At 36.9% G+C, this 21,386-nt stretch overlaps 1 protein-coding gene across 1 annotated transcript in view; it reads left to right on the forward strand.

Annotated features, from left to right (window-relative positions):
- CDYL (chromodomain Y like) overlaps window positions 1-20,711 on the forward strand; it is a 103,640-nt gene extending 82,929 nt beyond the window's left edge. The window contains exons 3-7 of the mRNA XM_056483884.1: window positions 9,879-10,135; window positions 10,728-10,900; window positions 13,873-14,083; window positions 18,144-18,287; window positions 19,298-20,711. Coding sequence (XP_056339859.1) covers window positions 9,879-10,135; window positions 10,728-10,900; window positions 13,873-14,083; window positions 18,144-18,287; window positions 19,298-19,456 — 944 coding nt within the window. The 3' untranslated portion in view covers window positions 19,457-20,711. The remainder of the gene's footprint in view (window positions 1-9,878; window positions 10,136-10,727; window positions 10,901-13,872; window positions 14,084-18,143; window positions 18,288-19,297) is intronic.
- The last annotated feature ends 675 nt before the right edge of the window (window positions 20,712-21,386 follow it).

Raw genomic sequence — 21,386 nt, forward strand, 5'->3', positions numbered from 1 at the left:
CAACAACCATTATGGTACCTAACTAAACCTCCCTTGGTTTTCATAGGCTTGATAGTAGTTGCTAAGTCCTACTCTCTGAGACAGACCTTAACTGGTTTGTCTTTTATGAAACTTGTTTGGAAATTTCCCTTAAACCACATTTTGGTTGGTTGGTTTTCTCTGCTACAGATGGAACTTCCTAATTTCTTGATTCTTTTTTTTTTTCCCCTCTTCCAAATTTTAGCCTCCTGGTATTAGTCTTTGTAATAAGTCAGAGGCTGTGGTTTCATATTTATACATTGGTGCTGCTGAAATCATATGTCCCATTTAAATATCAACATATTAGTTCTGTTGCTTCTTTAGCTGTCTCTTCTGTATAGCGATAGTATCGTTGTTGGTACTTGTATTTTAATCTAGATACTAATAATTTCTGTAAAGAAAAAAAATCCAGTACTTCATAAAAGCAGATTCTTACAGGAAAAAATAGCTTCTGGGTATAGGGACCACCTGTAACTAATAATCCTGGCTTCTATATTCCATGCTTTGTAGCCTGAGGGAAGCCACTTTGGCAGCTCTAAACCATTTTCTATGTGTGGCAGCATGTGTTAACTACTTAATTAGTGGTTTATGGACTTATCAGTTCAGGTTTTTTGTCTGTGAGATTTTTCCTTTGATAATTTGTTCATAAATATGACAACAGTCAATGAAGTAGAAAGCCTAAGGTCTTGCACAGATGCTTATTGCTTTCCTCAGCAGTATGAGGAGCATGCACCCAAACAGAACCATGTGATCCATCCTGCTGTGTAAGGGCAGCTCACTGCCTCCAGCCCTTCCAGCTGCTGGCTGAGATGCCTTCTCTGTTCACTGCTTTCAGCTGTGCTTATTTCCCTGTGATTTATCATGGGCATTTCTTGGATTTTTTAGTGGGGGGAGGGAGGGGGGGATTATTTATTTATTTACCTCTTTGTTGCAAAATTTGATGAAAACTTTTTAAGGGACCTGAAAGATCATCCACTCATCCCACCCCTCTGCCAGGAGCAGGGACACCTTTCATTAGACCACAATGTTCAAAGCCCCATCCAGCCTGGCCTTGAGCACTTCTAGGGGTGGGGCATCCACAATTTCTCTGGTCAAGCTGTTTGTTGCAGTGCCTCTAGATTTGTTCTAGCACATCTGTGTCCTCCTTATGCTGTTGCCATGTTGAAGATCTTTGCTGTCTCTGCAAATCCCAGGTGTGGAGAGCTATACCATGTGTACTGCAGTCAGGGTGAAATGATGTGAAGACAAATGCCTCCTGTATTTTTTGGTAATTGCCTGCAGTGATACAGGAAAAAGCCTAATTGAGGGAGAGATCATATTTTTACCTCATGCAAAGCATCTGATCTGAATCTTACTCTTGGGAGTCTCCTACTGTTGGCTTTAGGACTTTCTCTGATGGGGCTTTTTTTTTTAAATTGTTTCAGTGGAGTATATTTTTGATGATTATTAGGGTATTATTGGATATGGTTCACAAGTTCTACATTGAGGCAGGTCCTCATACATGTGCTGGTCCTAGCTAGTATAGTCAAAAAACAGACAGAAGAGAAAAAACAGGCGAGACCAGATTCAGCTTCAAAGCACAGGTTGTCATTTACTCCTTTCCATCATGCCTCCTTTTAGCTGTTGCCAGTAGATCATATCCTCTGCAACAGTATAAAAGGCCAGATTTGGCAAGGTGATACTGTTCTGAATTATATTTTCTGTTCAGAGCATCTGACTATCCAGCACCTGTTGCGTGGGATACCCAAAGATACTTTTCATCACTCATTCTTCAGGGGTCCTTAAAGCTGTATTTATGTTTTCCCAAGACCTGTAATCTTCTTTTCACCCTATTTTCTCCCACTGGTGCCAATGCCCAGCACTTGATTTTTTGCTCCAAACCCCTTCAGGCAGCAGAAGTGGCCAAGGAGCTGGCAGCTCTCTTGCTTAAGTGCAAGGATCAGCACTAAATACCCAGCACTGCAATGTTTAGTTTTTCACCTGAGGGTTTTGAGAACCTCTTAGAAAAGTCAGAGACTCCTCTTCTACCCCAGCCAGTTGTTTCTTCCAAGGTCAGTAATTTCTGATCAGAGGATGCTGCTGCAGAGCAGTTTGCCTGTGAATACATTATGTATTGCAGATTTCTCAAGTATAAAGTATAGCTGGTGATGGCACACAGCTGTGTCATCTTGTAAGATGGCTTCAGGTTCATTTGCCACCTCTCAATCAACCTCTTGTTGAATATCCCACAGGAGGTTGACACAGCTTCTATGAATAGCAGGTGTCAGATATTGGCTGTAAAGACACATGTACCTTCTTGAGGTAGATACATAAAAATAGAGGTGAGTTTTTTTTCAGCTGAGATGATCACTCCAGCACTCTGATCTTGGGGTTCTCTGAAAGGTTTAACACGTGCACATGAGTGTCTTGAACCACTGAAAGTCCCAGGCATTCCCTGTCTGCTGCTTTTCTGCATTGAAATGCCAAATCGTTTTGAGGGTAGTTGTGAATGGAGCTGTTGCAAACTCTGGTATTGAAAGCCTTGTCTGTGTGATAAGAATGAAACTGTCAATTAGTATTCACATTTATTTTCAAAAATAAGGTAAATGAAACATATCTTCTGCCAATGTAGTATTATCCCCATCTATTTAAATTTAATTCGTAACCTAGCTAAGCTATTTTAGAATGTTTTAATGTCCTTACAAGCATGATGTAATGTGTACTATGGGATGTATATGTTTGTGTCTGTAGTTGAAACTAATGGGATGTTTTTGGCAGTATCTGTTCTAGATGAGCCATACATTAGGACACTGATATCCCACAAAAAGAGATCCATTTTTCACATTGCTCAGGGGATTGGATTAAATTGCGGTGAAGTGCTCTTAATATAGAATGTCTTCACCTTAGGAGTTGAAGTATACCCAGCTATTTTACACTAAGTTTAAACCTTAGCCTATTTTGCAATAGCTTCCCTCTGTAGATGAGCCCCAAGAGATGTCCTTGCTTAACTCTCAAATTTCAGAGCATTTTGAATGAATGCTGTGGCATCATAACCTGCAGCTCCAAAAATATCAAGGTAGAAGAGTTTTCGCTTATGAAATGTTCCCAGTATTAAAAGACCTCAAAGATGAGTCTGTAACCTGGGAAGGGCTTTTCTTATTTGACTTATTACTGAAAGAAAAAAAGAAATTAACCTAACTCTTTGCTTCCCACATCAAATACTTTGGTGCATACTACTGTGAAATATGACTGGGATTTCTTGACTGGATTAATACTGGAGGCACATAGGAATTTTTTTTTTTTTTTTTTTTCTCCTTACAGCCATCTAAAATGGTGAGAATAGTCACGTGCATTGTTTTCTATTTGTCAGTAGCATCTTGACTATATATTCAGTGGATGACAAATCACTCCAAAACCAGGCTAAAACTGCAGTGGAATGGGAAAGGAGAGCAGTTCTAATTTATCTTTATGCATGATAAAGGAGAAGAAGGTTTTTCTATCTGAGGAGTAATTGTTTCTCTATTCTTGGTGAAATAATAAGAATGGAAATGTATTTGGAAAACATTTTGGTATTAGGAGGGGGACATTTTCTTTCTACTGTGAGATTGTGGAAAGTTTACTTAATGCATTTTGCATAAAAATGCACAGTTCATCTTCAAAGTGTTTTGTTATTCCCATTTTTTAACCTATATAATTTATTTTTGTTTTAAATGTCCACTTATACAATATAAAACAGGCTGAGGTAAACCTGTTTAATTCAAGGGCAAAGAAATGCCATTTTCTCTTGTATTGGTTGTCCTCTTCTAGTAATAGAATTTTATGTTCTGATTAGTTGCATTTTTGGTTGGCATTATGAATTTATCTTCACATGGATGTTTATGCACTGAAAAGGAAAGACATTCAAAAGCAGAAATAATTAAGAGCCTATAACCTACTAAAGCCCAGTATGACCAGTAATGCTCCCCTGTTCCAAACAGTATTAAAATAACATATAAATATATTTGATGCTCTAAGTAATCTATCTCCAAGGGGGATAAAGGCTGCTGTAGACAGTATTACTCTAAATGTGACATGGCAGCCACTATTAAAAGCTAGTGTAAGATGGAAAAACTTCAGAAGTGGAGTAGAGAAATATTACTGGGGCACATGTGTGTGTTTCTCTTCATATTAATTTTGTCTGTAACAGCAGTGTCCTGTATGAAATGTAGGTTTAATAGGAGCAATGTTTCCAAGTGACATTTATTATTAACACCTATATAAAATATATGGAAAAGAGTAGTAATTTAACAGCTTGAGAAAAGGGCTTTTTAGCAGTTGAAGGTAGACATTGACAATCAAGCCTGCCAGCCAGTGCACAACTGCTTGCTGCTGAGTTGTAGTTTCCTGTTGCTGATGTTCCACCAAGTTCTATCATAATTTGCCAGTTCATCTGTTCTTAAAACCTACAGCTGTTATATTGGAATGTTACATATTTGCAAAAACAACAGAAGGTGGCTGAAGAACATCTAATGGTTCCCTGTGTAACTATTTCCTTGAAAGAGAATCAAAAGTGGTGAACTTTATGTAGCAAGGATAATGTTACAGCACACAAACACTCCCTCCTTCCCCACAGTAAGAGTTTTGAGGACGGTATCAGCAGCAGGGTATTGCAGTGATCATCAGCCTATAATTTGAAGGAATATTGTCCTTTGCCTACCCCCTCTCTTTCAAGGCATCTTTGGGGATGCCTGTTCTGATGCTGGGGTGTGCACAGCTTATTACTGGTCGCACTATTGATTTGTGCTCTGCATCAACGGAACACCATATTCTGGAACTAATTAACTGAAGTTGCATCTTTCTTGCATAAGTGACCAGCACATTCTGAATGCTCTTTCAGAAACGCGGAGCAAATTAGCATTTTAGATGAAAAGTACAATAAATTGAGACTTCCTTTCCTTGCAAATATTTATTGTGATGTTTCAAAGTAAGTGGAACTTTTTATTTGGTTCAAAAATGTAAGTGCTATTAAATATGCATATTCAGACAAAAAATAGGCACATACATAGGAGGTTTAGAGCCCTCAATTTTGTTTTCTCTATTCCCTGCCAATGCACTACAATTCTAAGATATTTTATGTGTAATCGCTGAAGAAGAAGTGGAAAAAAATTACTGGAAACTCTTCTGTATAATGTTTGCATTGTGGTGTCTCTGTCTGGAATTCCTGTCTCCTGTGAAAGATTTGATGTAATGCAGAGTTAAGACTGGAAAAGCTTAACAATGTTTACAGTTAGACATTGCTCATACATATGAACATATAACAAAACACCTGTTTGTAGAAAAAAATTGAATGTGAGGTAACCTGCACTGGACAGCTAATGTTGAACTCTTGTGGATTATATATACAGGGTACAATGAAGAAGTAAAAGTACAGAAAGGACTTAGGGAAAAAATGGAACTTACTTCTAGCACTGGATTTTAATTTCCTTTTTTTTTTTTTGGTTGAAAATTCAAGTTGTTTTTACCAATCAGTTTTCTGGATCATATTGTTCCCTGTTTGGTACTTAAGTTGTAATCAGTTACAGTTACAGTTTTATTTCTGCAGTTAACACTTTAAGATATTGCTGCTGGTGTTTGTTCATTTGCTTATTCAAGCAGGATGCTTCTCATTAACCCCTTCATCACTTAGTGTAGGAAAGGACATAAGTGGTGCCAGGAGAGACATGGGAGTTCCCAAAGCTCCCTGTGAACACGTCAGGCTTCTCTGAAAATACTGAGTGAATTCATGATTAAAATGAGAGCTGACTTTCAGTGCAGATGAATGCCAGGCATTGAGGAGGGGACAAAACAGGCTTACATACCAAACCGTGCCTATAGCAAAACACAGAACAGTGACTGGTTCCTGCCTGTGTGTTGCTGCTCAGGGAAAGGGCATTTGGTTTGTTTTGGATAGTTTTCTGCAAGCATCTGTTTGGTGGCAGTTAAAAAATAAATAAATAAAACCCATATTGAATATTGTGTCCTGTTTTCGGCCCTGTTCCAAGAGTTAGTAGAAGAGGAAGAAGAATGGCAGGCTTGGGCTGGCTTCTGGAAGAAGAAAAGGGAAATAAGATTGGGGCTAGTCAGTCTGGAGAAGGACCGTGATAAAAGGAATGAATAAAGTCAACATGTTTGTTCTAGAGCTTGCTGCCAAGAGATTCTTTGTACAACAAACCCATACCGGTTTCAAAAGTAAATTGGACAATCCCATGGAGAAGAAGAATTTAATTATATGGGGTTTGGTGCAGCCTATGATTCTGGTCATGCAGATTTTAGTAATTGCTAAGTTTCTGGTGGCTAGAGTTAAAGAAAATAGACAGTATTGTTCACACCTCTCATGTTCTTGTGCTTGTTCCTTAGGTATCTATACTGAGATTTGAGAGACAGCCTACTCTGTCAGTCAAACCTTGAATTAAGGGCACCAACACATATGTACCTAAAAAGAAGTGTGCAAAAGAAGCTTGGCTGGTTTTAGAACATCTCTTTGGATGTATCACTAGTATTGTTGCAGGGAGAGGAGTATTTGTATTCAAGGTTTGATATGTAAGCTAAACTGAACTTGTCAGTAGCCATGAGGCGTGAATATCTTGGAGAGGTGCTTGGGATTTTAATTTTGGATTGTTGTGAAAAGAATGTAACTTGTCTTTTGAACAAAAACACCTTTATTCTGTCCCTTTCCCAAAACCAGTATTTTGTGTCTGGCTTCCTTTGGATAAGACCAGTTTCTTTCTTATCTGTTGCTCATAGCTTTAGGGGTTTTTTCCCCTTCCAGGGCAGTTGCATGAAATTGCTGACTGTTACCAGGTTGTGGTCAGCAGCGGCAAAACAAAGTACTCTTAACTTCCTTTTTCATCTGTGTAGTGAAGCTTTGGCTTTGTCCAGTAGTAGTACTGTCTTCAGCTCTGAGATCACATTGTTAACAATTTGCAGGTGGAAAAGTTTTTATATAACTATAAGCTGTTTGTTTATACCTTAAACAAATAGTTCTTCATTAGTTGACAATATCAAAGTCCTTACTTATTTTTGGAAGCTCAGTTTGAAAGGAGAGGGCTGTGGTGTTTTTTATCTTTGTTATGTTATCTCCATTAATATCTTAAAATACAAAATTTTCATATGAGGAAATCCCTGGCAATACAGTTAACTATCAATTGGACTTCTATTTTTGTCCCTGTTTGCTGTACCACGTGTTTAAGACTGAGCAGCAAAACTACCTTTGCTGTGTACTTACAAAATGAAATACTGCTTCATGTCTCTGAGTTGTGCCTTTGCTTCCAAGAACCAAATGCCAAGAGAAAGAGTGCTCTCAGGTATACAGGATCCCAAACTTCCATCAGTAATAACAAACATGTTTTAACCCTTTTGATGCCATATTCTGACCTGTACCAGCTGGCTGAGTCTCCCTGGGCAGAATTATGGTTTCTAAAGCTGACAAGTTTTTTTGTTTGTTTGTTGTTTTTTTTTTTTTAATTCCAGTCTAAATATCCTAGAACTGTGTTTACATAATTGGAAAGAGGAGACTTCTTCCTCTGAAATGCAACTGTCCCTTGCTTGTGGTTTGAAATTCCCAACTATTGATAAATGTAGACAGGGTTTATATAAAAAATCAGGAGCTCTCTTGCTAGTTCAGTAAGCATGAAAATTGGCCTGTAGTGTTTACATCTTTATCTCTCTTGACAGAAGTTTTTTCTCTCTAAGTATATAATCATTGTCTCTTGCATCTCTAAAATACTTTTCTGGTATTTGAGTATATGTTTGAAGGAATGAGTTGTAGGAAAATACAGGCTCAAAGGTCATGGACAAGTTTACTGACTCCTTGTTTTGGCTTACTCTAGTCTATCTTTCCCAATTCTTCACATTTTTCACTATGGCTAGGACAAAAGACATAAAAAACTTTGATCAGGGTTGAAAAATCAGAGATGATTTCAGTTGTTTTAATTTACATTTCCTATGGAAAACCAAGCCAGTGATACTATTTCATCTTGTGTTACTAATGAAAGATGGGGCAACATAGGTGTTCCTGCAAATTCCCTTTCAAGAGAATTCTTTTAAAGGAATGTAATTGCCATAATATCGTTTACAAGCTTTGAAAGCATTTGAAACTTAGAAAACATTCTTTATCAACTTCATATTTAATATACACCAAATTTTTATTTATTCTGCTGAAATAAATAAAAAATGTTTTTGTAAGCCATGGAAAATTTAGGAATAAGTGTGAAATTTTTCATGACAATATAAAATGCTAATTTTCCATTTCTTTTTGTTCATCTTTGTATCGAAAACTGATCACAAACTGAATCCAGTTTCTTACTCTTCACTTTAAACTAAAAAATTTAGTTGTCTTTAAGTACTTCACAAAAAAGTGAGAAGGTGAGAGGATTAAATCACTAATACAACAAGAAAGACCTTAAAAGGTAGAATAAAATCTTATAATTTTATAGATCCTTAAACAGACAACTTGCCTATTTAATCATAAAGTATTTATAATAAAATATTTATTTTAAAATATTTCTATAAAAACTTCATTTTTATCCAGAGACAGTTTCTGCACTATAATTAGGAAAATGTATAATGTTCTAAATTTTAATTAAAATTGTCTCTCATACTCCAAATGAGTCAAGGTAAGCAGCACTTGAATACAGAGGAAATAACAAGATATTACACATTCCAGTTACTTAAGTGAACCTCTTTAATGTCTTCATTGGGCCCACAAGTATTTGAAGTATGTTGTAGCTAAAACAAAGTTTGAAATAATTTAATTTTAAAATATAATTTCTTCAGTAAGATAATGACAAATTACCCTAACATTTAATTAACAACTTACTCTACTTAAGACATCATATGCAAGATGTTCTGAAGTGCCTGTTAGTGAGATAAGGGCAGTGGCTTCCCAGAAGATTTTAGTCTCAGAGCTCAATTTTGAGGACAAGTCTTTCAAAACTTTACTGTCTTGGACTCTAACACACTTTCCCCAATATTTTTAACCCCCCTGGACTATGCACACTCCATTACTTTAGTGTGACAAGTTCTGTGAAGATTTTGCATGGAGACTTAAACATACAGAGGCATTATAGATCCAGTATGCTTTCTTATTTTCTCTATTTGGTATTATGTTAATAATGTGGACTGTAGAAAAACCTGTCCCTTTTGTGACATGAGGAATGTCCTGTTTACTCACATGCCTTCAAACTCCCTCTGTGTAAGAGATTGGGAACAAGACCAGCAAGACTTAATTGTCTGTTTGCCAATTTCAGTAGCAAAAAATGTTTAACATAAGAAAGATCTCACTGTCTATGAATCTATTAAAATATCCATCACTACATGGGTCTTGTGCTCCTCTAAAGAAGTGTAGTCTGCCTTCCTTCATTTCCATTTTTCTTTAAAGACTATTGTGCTTTTTACGGTCTTGTCAATCAAGTTCTTTATTTGGTTTATTCTGAGTGTCTTTTTCTTTATAATAACTTCTGATGATTGAAACAAAAGGCTTTCACTTTCTCTTAGCAGTGTTGATGCTGTTAAATGACTTCAAAATGTTGGAAAGGGAGAAAGCAGACCATTAGCCTAATGAAGTGCATTAATATTAGGAGCATTATATACACCTTTCTCCCCTTCTAAAAATAAAGTGTATGACAATTTGGTTTGTTTGCCTTATTCTAATTGTATATTCTCAAAATGGTAAATTAATTTCTTGAATCCCTTTGTCACTTCAGTTTTGCTCTGTGCACAGTGTCTCTTTCAATAACTTCCAGAAGACTGAGTGTCATGTTTACTGTGCGTTCTTAATATGAGTTGCATGTTTTCATGCTAATAGGGATTTTGAGACGGGTGAGCTAATGAAATGTAACTGTACTTGTTTAAACCATTTCCAGGTACACCCACCTTTATGGAAGCATTAGCAGCCAATGGTACAACCAACATCCAGACATCTGTGACAGGAGTGACAGCCAGCAAACGAAGGTTTATTGACGACAGGAGAGATCAACCCTTTGATAAAAGGCTACGTTTCAGCGTGAGACAAACGGAGAGCGCGTACCGGTACAGAGACATTGTTGTCAGGAAACAAGATGGATTCACACACATTTTGCTATCAACAAAATCGTCTGAAAACAATTCATTAAATCCAGAGGTCAGAACAATTCTCCTTTTGGGAGGGGAGGGGAATTTCAAGTCCTTGCCTCATTTCTGCTTGTTATTCAGGCACAAACATGCAAAAACATGATACAGGTTCTTACTTGGAAGATGTTGCATGTACAGTTTGTGTAATTTACTTGCATTTAAAAACTCTGTTATCTGACTGTGTTGATGTGTACTGTCTTTTGTAAGATGAGCACTGATTTACAAAGTGCAACTTGAAAAAAGATTTAGCCTCAATTAAGGTTCTTTGTTTTTCTGTACTGGTTGCATATGCCATCTGCTGTCCAAATTACAGAAATGCTGAATGAGTGCTTTAGTTACAGATAACATCTAATAGATATTTCCTTAATGATGTAATTATCTTTGTCTAATTACATTTTTGAAATGTGAAGCTTCTAATACATTAACTTCCATTTTTTGGATAATGAAAAAAGTTAACTTTTCTAATAAGATGGTTGAGTGGATCCTGAGGAAAAATTAAAGATGTGGAAGGGTCTCATAGGGGGAGGAAGGGAAGAGAACAACATGCTATTTGTAATGATGGATTAAAATGATTCTTTTAAAATGAAATTTTTATTTTTCAGGTAATGAAGGAAGTCCAAAGTGCACTGAACACAGCAGCTGCAGATGACAGTAAACTTGTGCTGTTCAGTGCAGTTGGTAGCATTTTCTGCTGTGGTCTTGATTTTATTTATTTTATACGACGTTTAACAGATGATAGGAAAAAGGAAAGCACTAAGATGGCAGAAGCTATTAGGTAGGTATAGCTGTCTTCAGTCATCTGATGGGTACTGTTCATCATATGGCCTGGCTTGTTCTATCTTTATTTCATTTTCACTCAAAAAGATCTCAGGCATTCACCTGTTACATTATAGTTTGCAGCACTTCTTTATGCTCCCTGTCCTTTTCTATTGGAGTTGTCGTTTCATGCATTTTTAATTTTAAAATTTAACTGTGAAAACTGTGAGTATTGTTACACTCCTCCTGTTAAAACCAGTATTAAAATATTTCAGTAGCCGTGGGATTTCAGGAAAATAAATTCAGTACATCAAAATCCAAGATGTGTATTGGATGAGTAAATTTATATAATTCAGAGAGTGGAATGATGGATATTTTAGAGGAGTAGACGAATTCTGGTGATCATCCCAATGCTAGGTAGCAAACCTAATGATTAAACAAAATGAGCTGAGGTACTACCAAGTAGAAGAAAATATATGGAAGAAAAATATGGATCTTGGAGATACATTTTAACAATACAAACAAGTACATTTAGGCAATGGTTTTAAGATCCTGGTCTCTTACATTCTTCCAGAGTGTCTATATTCTTTCAGAGCCCTTCTTCTGTTGCTAGTATCAATGGTCATGTTTCTAAAAAAGGTCATGGATGTGTAAAGCCTGTTTCATTGGAGGTACAGCTGGTTAGTAAAGATGATTATAGTTACTTTTATCAAAGAAAATTCTTTGGTCATTTCATGTAAAAATTGCTTGTGCAGTGACTTCAGATGTGGCCAGAAGCTGTTAGCACTTGAGCTTCTATCACTATTTTAATTTGGCCACTTCCAGAAACCAGTTTTTTCACCTAATATTAATTGTTAATAAAATGGGCAAAGGTGACTCAAAAGACTTATGGACACACACCCTCCCTTTCAAATAAGGTATTTTTCATATATATAGTAGAGATGGTCCTCTCTGGGATATTCAGACATAATTAAAAATATCTTAAGTCTCTGGATAAGATGTTTGTATGATGACTTGCATGAGATAATTCCAGGTTTGGATTTGGTTTTTTGCATTTAGCTATTTCAGTTCACTAGAATGAGTAAAGAAAGAATGTGATAACCTTTAGTGCTGAATGCAATATAGTAAAATTGTCCTGTTTTACAGAAATACAAAAATATGTAACACAGATGGGGAGCAAACTTTAAAATTACCTAAGTATGTATTCATACACACATGACTGGTTTTTCCTAAGAAGCTTTTGGAGGCATTACTGTTTGAGAACATGGAAGCATCCAAATTTTTGTGGGTGCTGGAATGAATTGTCATTTTTTGTCAGTGAAGATGAAAGTATGCATATGTCACCTAATAGCATAGTACCCAGAGCATTATTACCAACCAAAAGAAGGGAGATGAGATGGGGAAGATTACAGGTGTGTGATATGGGATAATAGAGCTCTACTATTTATGTTCATAATTTTAAAAAGCAGATTTATTTGTTAAGAAAAGCTTCTAAAGGAAGATCAATAATGCTTTGCCCATCTTCATTTATACCTTATAACTGTCACTAAAAAACACAGGTAAATACTTTATGCCAATATATAAATACAGCATGGACCAAGCAGGGCCATGCCACAGCTGTGGTGCCCAGAGGTGAGGAAAGGCTGCAGCCTTATCTGAGAGCTGTGGGACACATGAGTGTGCCAAAGTGATGTATCAGTGGTGCTTGTAGAGGGGTGTTAAATCTGCACCTAGCCAACTGCTGTGATGTGTTGGGCTGGGAGCAATGCTAGGCTTTTACAGAATCAGAAGATGCTTGAGGTTGGAAGGGACATTTGCAGGTTGTCTTGTTCAACCTGCTCAAACAAGGTCACCTAGAGCAGGTTGGCCAGGACCATTTCCTGAGTTTTTTTAAGTCTCTCAAGACTGAGAGTCCATGACCTTGTTGGCTGCCTGTTTGGTCCCCCTCACAGTAAGAAAGTGTTTCCTGCTGTTGAGAGGAAAGCTCACAGGTTTCAGTTTGTGCCCACTGCCTCAATGGGCACCACTGAAAAGAGCCTGGCTCTGTCTTCTTTCAGGTACTGAAAGAGTACAGAGGTACCTTTCAGGTACCAACAGGTTCCTTTCAGGTATTGTTACACACTGGTGAATCCCCCTGAGCCTTCTCTTCTCCAGGCTGAACAGGCCCAGCTCACTCAGTCCCTGGGTCACCTTGTGGCCCTTTGCTACACCATCTTGAGTCTCCCTTTCACTGAGAAGTCCATGTGACACTTGGGCTGAGCAGAGTGGCAGGATAAACTCCTGCAACCTCTAGACAACAGTCCTAAAGCAGTGCAGGAAACCACTGGCACACTGCTGGCTCAAGTTCAGCTTGGTATCCCCTCAGAACCCTAGCTCAATTTCTGCCAAGCTGCTTTCCAGCTTGTCTTCCAGCACACATTGATGCCTGGGGTTGTTCCTCCCCAGGCACAATGCTTTGCACTTCCCTTGTAGAGCTTTAGGAGGTTCCTGTCAGCTCACTTCTCCAGCCTGTCAGGTCCCTCTGGATGGCAGCACAATCCTCTGGTGTATCAGCCTGCTTTTGTATCCTGAGCAAACTTGCTGAGGATATGCTCTGCCCCATCAACCAAACCATCAGTGAAGCTGTTGAGCAGTGCTGGACCCATCACTGACCCTGTGGGGTGCAACACTTAAATCACTGGCCTGTGCCATGAATCACCACCCACTGGGCCAGCCATTCTGACATTTTTCAGTCCATCTCACTGTCTGCTCATCCACCTCATACATCAACAGTTTGACTGTGAAGCTCTTAGGAGAGACAGTGCTGAAATCCTCACTCTGTGTAGACAATATCCACCTCTCTCCCCTCATCCACCAAATAACCACCTCATTGTGGAAGGTTATCAGGTTGGGTTTGAAAGAGATGTTACTGTGGAGATGAATTATTTCAAGGGCTGGTATATTTTACACTCTTGATATATGTAGTGAGTGCATGTTTCTGTTTCTCTTCAGGAATTTTGTGAATACTTTTATTCAGTTTAAGAAGCCTATCATTGTAGCAGTAAACGGCCCAGCCATTGGACTTGGAGCATCTATATTGCCTCTGTGTGACGTGGTCTGGGCCAACGAGAAGGCCTGGTTTCAGACACCATACACTACTTTTGGACAAAGTCCAGATGGATGTTCATCCCTTACATTCCCTCGGATAATGGGCCTGGCTTCTGTAAGTAGCTTGCAGGGTAGGGGCTGACAGCTTCACAATTCAGTTGGGATAATTTATCCAGTGTGATTTCAAGATGTTTTGCCTTCCTGTGTTGTCTTTTTCTTAATTTTTTTCTTTCTCTCATGAAAAGCTTTCATGAGAAGCCACCCTTTATAGCTTTTCTGCTCCATGCTCTTACAACTTACTCTTCACCTGCATGCACGGAACAGAAAGCAGGGACTTAATCCCACCTTTGACCCTGATGTGTCAGAAGGGTCATGTCCTGTGTACCAGGACACACCTCCCCTGCTGCTGCCTTCTGGGGACCAGCCAGGGTGTCTTGTATTCAGCACAGCAGAGCACTGTGACACCAGCCAAGATCAGTCTTATGCAAAATAACTATTTCAGCTTCCATGCACTCCTAACAGAAAGCTGTTTAACAATCTCTTACCTACGTTATTTTCATGTTGCTTAGTGTTTTTTCATGCTGTGTTCTTTGAAAACTTAGACCTATGTTCCATTGCAGTTTGGACAGTATGTAACAAGTGCTTGTGGCTACACCTCTTTTCCAAAATTGCTGTTTATTATAAAAGCCATTTTTTCCCTGTAGGTATTTATTGATTTAAAAATATACATATCAGTATATTAAAACACCAGTTTTAAAAGCTCTAATAGCTAATTGTGTCATATTTGGATTTAGTTATTAAAAGAGAACAGAAAAGGTAACTGAAATAGATTAACAGTTATAAGAGTATCTTTAATATCCTAGCATGTTTCAAACTACTGATTGTTCCTTTCCCTTTTTATTTGGCCATCCATCCACTCATCCATCCATTCCATCCATCCTTGTCCTTTAAATACTTGTGGTTGTTACTTTTCATTTCTTTAGAAGTTGTACAAAAAACACAAGAAGCTCTTCCCTAGTGTACTCTTTCATGTGTGTTTGTGAATGCTCTCATTCTTAAATATAAAGATTGAAAGCTTCCAGTGGTAACAATTCCATAATGATCAGTGCAAAAAGGGGGAAAAATCCACTGTTTTTTGTACTATCCTTGACTCTGCGGCATAGCAGTGTCTCTGTGGGACAAAGCTGAACTTTACTGAGCACATTTCATGAAATATGTTCAGAATCCATTCTGAAGACTTGGATAAAGAAGTATGCTTTTTGTCTGTAAAAGAGAGAGAGAAGTCAGCAGGAAGATGTTATAAGTGAAATGCAAAACATTCAGGGGAAAAAAATATATAAAACAAAGAACTCAGGCCTTTGTATGCATCATAACATTTTCTACAAATGTATCAGTTCAGCAGGAGTAGTGCCACCCTTAACTCTTGTAAGTCAGTCTTACAATGCAGTGTTGTTAGCTGCAGCTGTGTGAAAATGTTCTATTGCAAGATTACTGGAAATATCTTCCATGTGGGGTCAGTCACCTTCTGTGAGCAGGTTTGTCATAGATGGGGGAGTGGGGGTTTCAAATATTTTCAGCCATGGGTTTATCACAGGAAATTTGAAGCCCAAACCTTAGGATTCAAAACTGATATCATCTTGGAATTACCAAGAATTTTAGAAGTGTCCCTAAACTTGGCTTTTGAGTTTTGAAAATAATCTGTAATAGACATTAAGGTGATGTCTGTATAGGGAGGTGTTATGTGTCTGCCATGGAGTTCTTGCTCTGGTTGTTTGTTTGGTCCTAGATATAAGCCCAGGAGCTATGTGATCACACATCACACACTGGCTCTCCTTGCCAGTCCCCAGCATGCTTGGCAGGATTTCTTAGCTTTTCTGTCAGTCCTGAAGGAAACATGGTTCCATAGTGCCTGGAGTCCACATCACAGCCAGGATCTGGGGCAGCTCGGAGGCCAGCTGCTCCTGATCATAGTGCAGGAGAGCTGAGGTGCTCTGTGGCCCCTGGTGCTTGTGCAGAAAAACCTTGGTGAGCCTCAAAACCTTCACTGAAAGAGAATCCAGAGTCCAAGTGAAGATCCTCTGTGGAAGGAGGCATTTTCTACTCAGAGTAGAAAGTGAAGGTTGCTGATGAGAGTCTTATAGAAATATTTTAATCATAGTCATTTCTATTGCTGTAGTTTCTTGGAAAGTAACTACCAAGTGAGTTAACTTTTACAACAGGTATAAGTCATGATTATGATTAAAGCTTCTTTAACAGTTGGTCTCCAGCAGATGTTGTGTATAGATCAAAAGTGAAGATACCAGAGCAAGACACTTCCCTTCAAAACCTGTCAAGTGGGAACATCAATGGGAATGCTCATTTCTTGTGAGATTTTATGCTGATACTATGTTACAGCTGGCAGAAATAAGATAACTTCACCATTCTCACCTATGGTGTTTCATGTTCAGGAGAGCTCAACACTTGCAACTAAGTTTTAGGGGGGAAAAAGGGTTTTCTAGCATTTGTATTATCTAGCATATGTATCTTGCAAAGATACATATGAAGAATATGTAGACCTGACCACTTGGCTTAAATGTTTGCCTGTGCTAACTACTAGTTAGATTGACTTCATATTTTGATCTTTCATAGAAATGTTAAGTGATTTTTTAAATTATATTGGAAGAATAATTATTCCCCAACTGTGTAGGAAAAAGGATTCCTTTTTAGACAATCATGTGTACATCTTTGATTTTTAGCTAGTATTTCAGGTTGTTATTATTATTCACATATATTCTGGAAAATGAGAATAAGTAGCTAATGAATCTTGTACACTTGATATTCTGTTCACAGAAGGTAGAACTATAGGGTATAGAATTTGATCATAGAGCAAGAGATTTGGGTTTTTATAAACTAATAGATGTGAATCACAGCTTTCCATAGTAACTGTGAGAGATGTGCTGATGGTAAAACCAAAGTAAAATATGCTAGGAAACTGGTTGGGTTTTTTTCCTTGCATTCCTAGTGGCTAGCAGTCAGGAAGTAAGCTGTCAGTAGAACCCAGACTTAGTCTTTTGTTACAAAGGAACAAATAAGAGACTGCAGAGTTTCCAAATTGCTTCATGTATAAAATGGCAATATCAGGAACATGGTAGCACAGCAAATAATTAATTAAGTTAATAATTAATTATTTGAGATCCTTAACTGAAGGTTGCTGAAATAATTACCAAAATTTCCAGTATTAGAAAACATTAAAAACCTCAGTATTTTTCCCTGAAAAATTATTTTTCCCTCAGTATGTTAACACCTGTCAGGTTTGTATTTTAGAGCAGCCTTATTTCCTGCATTTCAAGAATCTAGTAATGGGTTTGTTTGGATTTTTCAGTGCAAATAATTAATTATGAAACAATAACACTGATTTTTTTTTTTTTTTTTTTTTGAGGTTGTCTACTCTGACTTTTTAATTTTCATTGCCTGTTTCTGTGTAAATGTCACTGCAAAGAACTGCAAACTGTATAAAAACTTCACTAAAGCTAGAATTAAAGTGGCTGTAGGACAAAGCTTTAATGGGGAATCTGGTAAATAGTGAAGTGCATGATAATTACAAATCAAAAACATTTACAGAACTAGAGAGAGCTTCTTGTTGCATAGAAGGTAGTATTTGATTCTGTACCTTATAAACCATGTGCAAGATCTTTTAAATACTGGGGCTTTTTAATAAGACTGCTATATCAAATTATGAAAGGATTTATCAGTTCAGTATTGGGCTCTTGAAGAAAATGTAAATGTTTATTTTCTATTAATTTGGTTAGAAATTGGAATGCATGATTATAAAGGGCAAGCTGATGTATTCTTTGCTGGTTTACAGATTTACATTATAACCGATTCCCACGTACACAGATAACCAAGTCAGCAATACTGCAAGAAAACCAGAGCTTACAAACATTCATGGCCAGGAAATGACAAAAGACATTTTTACTTTTAACCATTAATCATAGACATCCACATTTCAATAACTACTGACCTAGTACTGCAACCAGCTGTAGGCCAATATTTTTTTAATTCAAACTTGGAAGAGCTGTAATAAAAACTATTTCAAACTGTGCAGGCATTTTTTTCTTATTTGTTTTGAACATTTTTCCTTTGATGAGTTTTGTCTCATTACATTTCATACCAGAAGTAACTTTTTATCCCTTCAGGCCAATGAAATGTTGTTCAGTGGAAGGAAGTTGACGGCGCAGGAAGCTTGTGCCAAAGGACTCGTCTCCCAAGTGTTCTGGCCAGGAACATTCACACAGGAAGTAATGGTTCGAATTAAAGAACTTGTCACATGTAATTCAGTTGTAAGTTTCCTTCATCTTCTTCTATTTTTATGATTAGATGAATAAGATTAATCTAAGTAGTATTAGACTGCATCTTTTTGTCCTAAAAAAAAAAAAAAAAAGTCTTTTCATGAAACAAGGGCTGCATTATACTATAGCAATGCTTCTTGACAGATTTTTATGTATCTTTCTGGTTTGGGATTTTTTAGGATTCTTTTAGAATTTTCTATCTGACTCTTAACTGCAGTGTACTGTGGCATTTGATAAGGAACATAAATCAGCACCGAATTTTTATAATATAATTTGGTATTAACATAGCTACTGCAGTCCAACTTACTCTCATTGGCAATATAAACAGTTGACCTAGCAACTGCACAGAAATACAGAAATCTTGAGTTAGCTTGAGTTCTAATTTAAATTACCAAAGAAATACATACAGTCCTTGACATGCTGGACTTTGTTTTGGACTTTGTGCACTACTAGCAGTTGCACAAGATAGCATCAAATAGTGGTAATCCTAACTTTCTTACAAGGTAAGGTGCAGTACAAATTGACTGTTCTGTGCATTAGAAATTTTGGATTTTAAAAGGAAATTATTCATTTTCTAAACAGAAAAAAACAAATGAGGTTTTTTTCAGTGTATTTTAAGTGCTCAAGTAATCAAGATCTGGCCAATTATTAGAGCAGTTTGAGTTAATAGTGTTATGATTAGACTTCACTACTAAGGACTTGCACTTTCCTGTAGTTACAAAACATTGTATATAACATTACTAGTTATTCTATGATTTTTATTATTGTCACACTTCTGTGCACTTTTAAATTGTGCTGGCATAAGGTAAAGGAAATGTTGCAGGATGCCACAAGGAAGATGACTATGAGAAACATTTCTTACAGTATGTCCATTAATTGATAAGTTAAGTTGATAATCAGCTTCAGGATTTGTCCATATAAACCTGTTATATGTTCATAGAAGCACATGGAGTGCTAAGGCAATACTAACCCAACTCCCCCTCTTTTTAATTTTGGCTTAGGTACTTGAAGAATCCAAAGCTTTAGTGCGTAACATCATGAAGGTGGACTTGGAACAAGCAAATGAAAAGGAGTGTGAAGTTTTGAAGAAAATCTGGGGCTCAGCACAAGGGATGGACTCAATGTTAAAATATCTGCAGAACAGGATTGATGAATTCTGATGAGATGCCCATGACACTGGAATTGTATTTCTTGGACATCAGGGCAAGCAAACTATGCCCATTTAACAAAACCTTATATAAACTAACCCCTTGCTCAACTTGGGAACAGGAGTGGACACACACCCCCCTCCCCTTTTACTGTCAAGGGGTTTAAAAGTACTGTAGCTCTTAAATTTGAACAAAACTCCTTTCTCCCTGATTGTTACATACAGATATATACACACACAAGTGTATGTGTGTGCATATATCAATATATGTCTTATATATATATATACATATATATATATATATAAATAAATGTAATATGTGTGAAAGTGTGTATGTAGACACACACACACAAGGTAAAAAATGATAGAGTGCACTACCAAACATCTCTTTAAAAGCTCTAGTTTTTGTTATCTTTGGCTAGTACTGTATCAAATAGAGAGTTAATTAAAAAGTGAATGGTGTTGCATTATTTTCTGTGTGGCAGGGAAGTCTGGAGTAATGCTTTTCTTTTTCATGAGAATACAGAATTGAAACGGGTATTAGCCAGCCCTTGCTTTCTCTGCCCAATGAGTCAGCTTAGAGAAAAGGTGTTGTCTCAGAAGAAGGTTGAAATACCTCAAGTAATGTAACATTCTAAAAGGTTGGGGTAACTAAACCCTCTTGTGCTTAAGTCACACATATCCCCAAAAGGAGAGTGTGCTCAGGATGAATGCTAAGGAAACACTCTGTTACCTGTTGGGGGAGAGGTATAAAGGGGTGGGAGGAAGGGGCAGGAGTATGTCTGATTCTTACCCAGACAGCATGAAGAAACCACTGTCTCTTAGGGAAGGGGAATGAGGGAGAGCCAGAGGGAAATGGAAGGGGGAAGGAAAAAAAAACAAACAACACAAAAAAGCTTGTTTTGCAGTATTAGTGAATCACTGAATATCTTATGTATGAATATCCTAAGTTATAAGTTAGTTTTAGTCGGTTTTTTAAAAGCCTCTCTGGGTTGTTTTCTGTTTGTTTGGGGGTTTTTTGTTTGTTTATTTCGGTTTTTTTAAATAACTACATAAGTGCTCCTGTTGCTGGGTGAAAATACTACTTTATATACAGTTTGGGGTTTGTTTTTGGTTCTTTTTTCCTATTTGCTGGTTTAATTGATGTATTACACCAAAAATGCATTTTATGTTCATAAATTTTAGGTTCACTTAGAATATATTATTTAATAAGTTAAAATTCTTTTGGCACACTATTAAGTAAAAAAAAAACCTCTTAAAAAAAAAAACTACCTTATATTAGATGTTTAATGTTCTTTGTCTATGCTTTTTTTATTATATGAAATACACACTATATGCAGTATGGTGTAAAAGAGTGCCCTGTGTAAATAGACCTATTTTGCATTCCTTTCAGGAGTGGTTATTGATTCCTGACTGCAGATATCTATTATTACTTGGGTATCTGTGCTTGCAATCTTATTGAATGTATTATGAAGAATGAAAAAGAAATCAAACCTTATTTTTGTACAGTTTTGAACTTTTTACTTGGAACTGACCCACCTCCCCTTCCCAGTGGAGAGCTGTACAGTGTGTAAATCTGCCTTTACCTTGGATTGGTACAGTATTTTTGCATCTGTGGGACCTACTTCTTTGTTCTAGTAGTTTGAACTATATATAAACTGTACAATCTGTAAAGTTTTTATAGAATAAATATTCAGCTGTGAAAACTGGTTAAATAAAACTAATATTTCTTAACACATTTTAAATGCAGTTCTCTCACAGAGTTGTCTTTTTCAAAGACACTTCCATTCTAATTTTAAAGTTGCTGAAACAAATATTGTAACTTAGAGGCTTTAATATTTATTTTGTTTAAAAAGCTCTTCATTTTCTTCAAATTAAAACTTGAATATTAATTTATTGATGTAAATTTTAAACAAGTTTTCTCTTACAGGAGGTAGATGGAG

This window comes from Oenanthe melanoleuca, chromosome 2 (genome assembly GCF_029582105.1).
Source record: "Oenanthe melanoleuca isolate GR-GAL-2019-014 chromosome 2, OMel1.0, whole genome shotgun sequence".
Lineage (NCBI taxonomy): Eukaryota > Metazoa > Chordata > Aves > Passeriformes > Muscicapidae > Oenanthe > Oenanthe melanoleuca.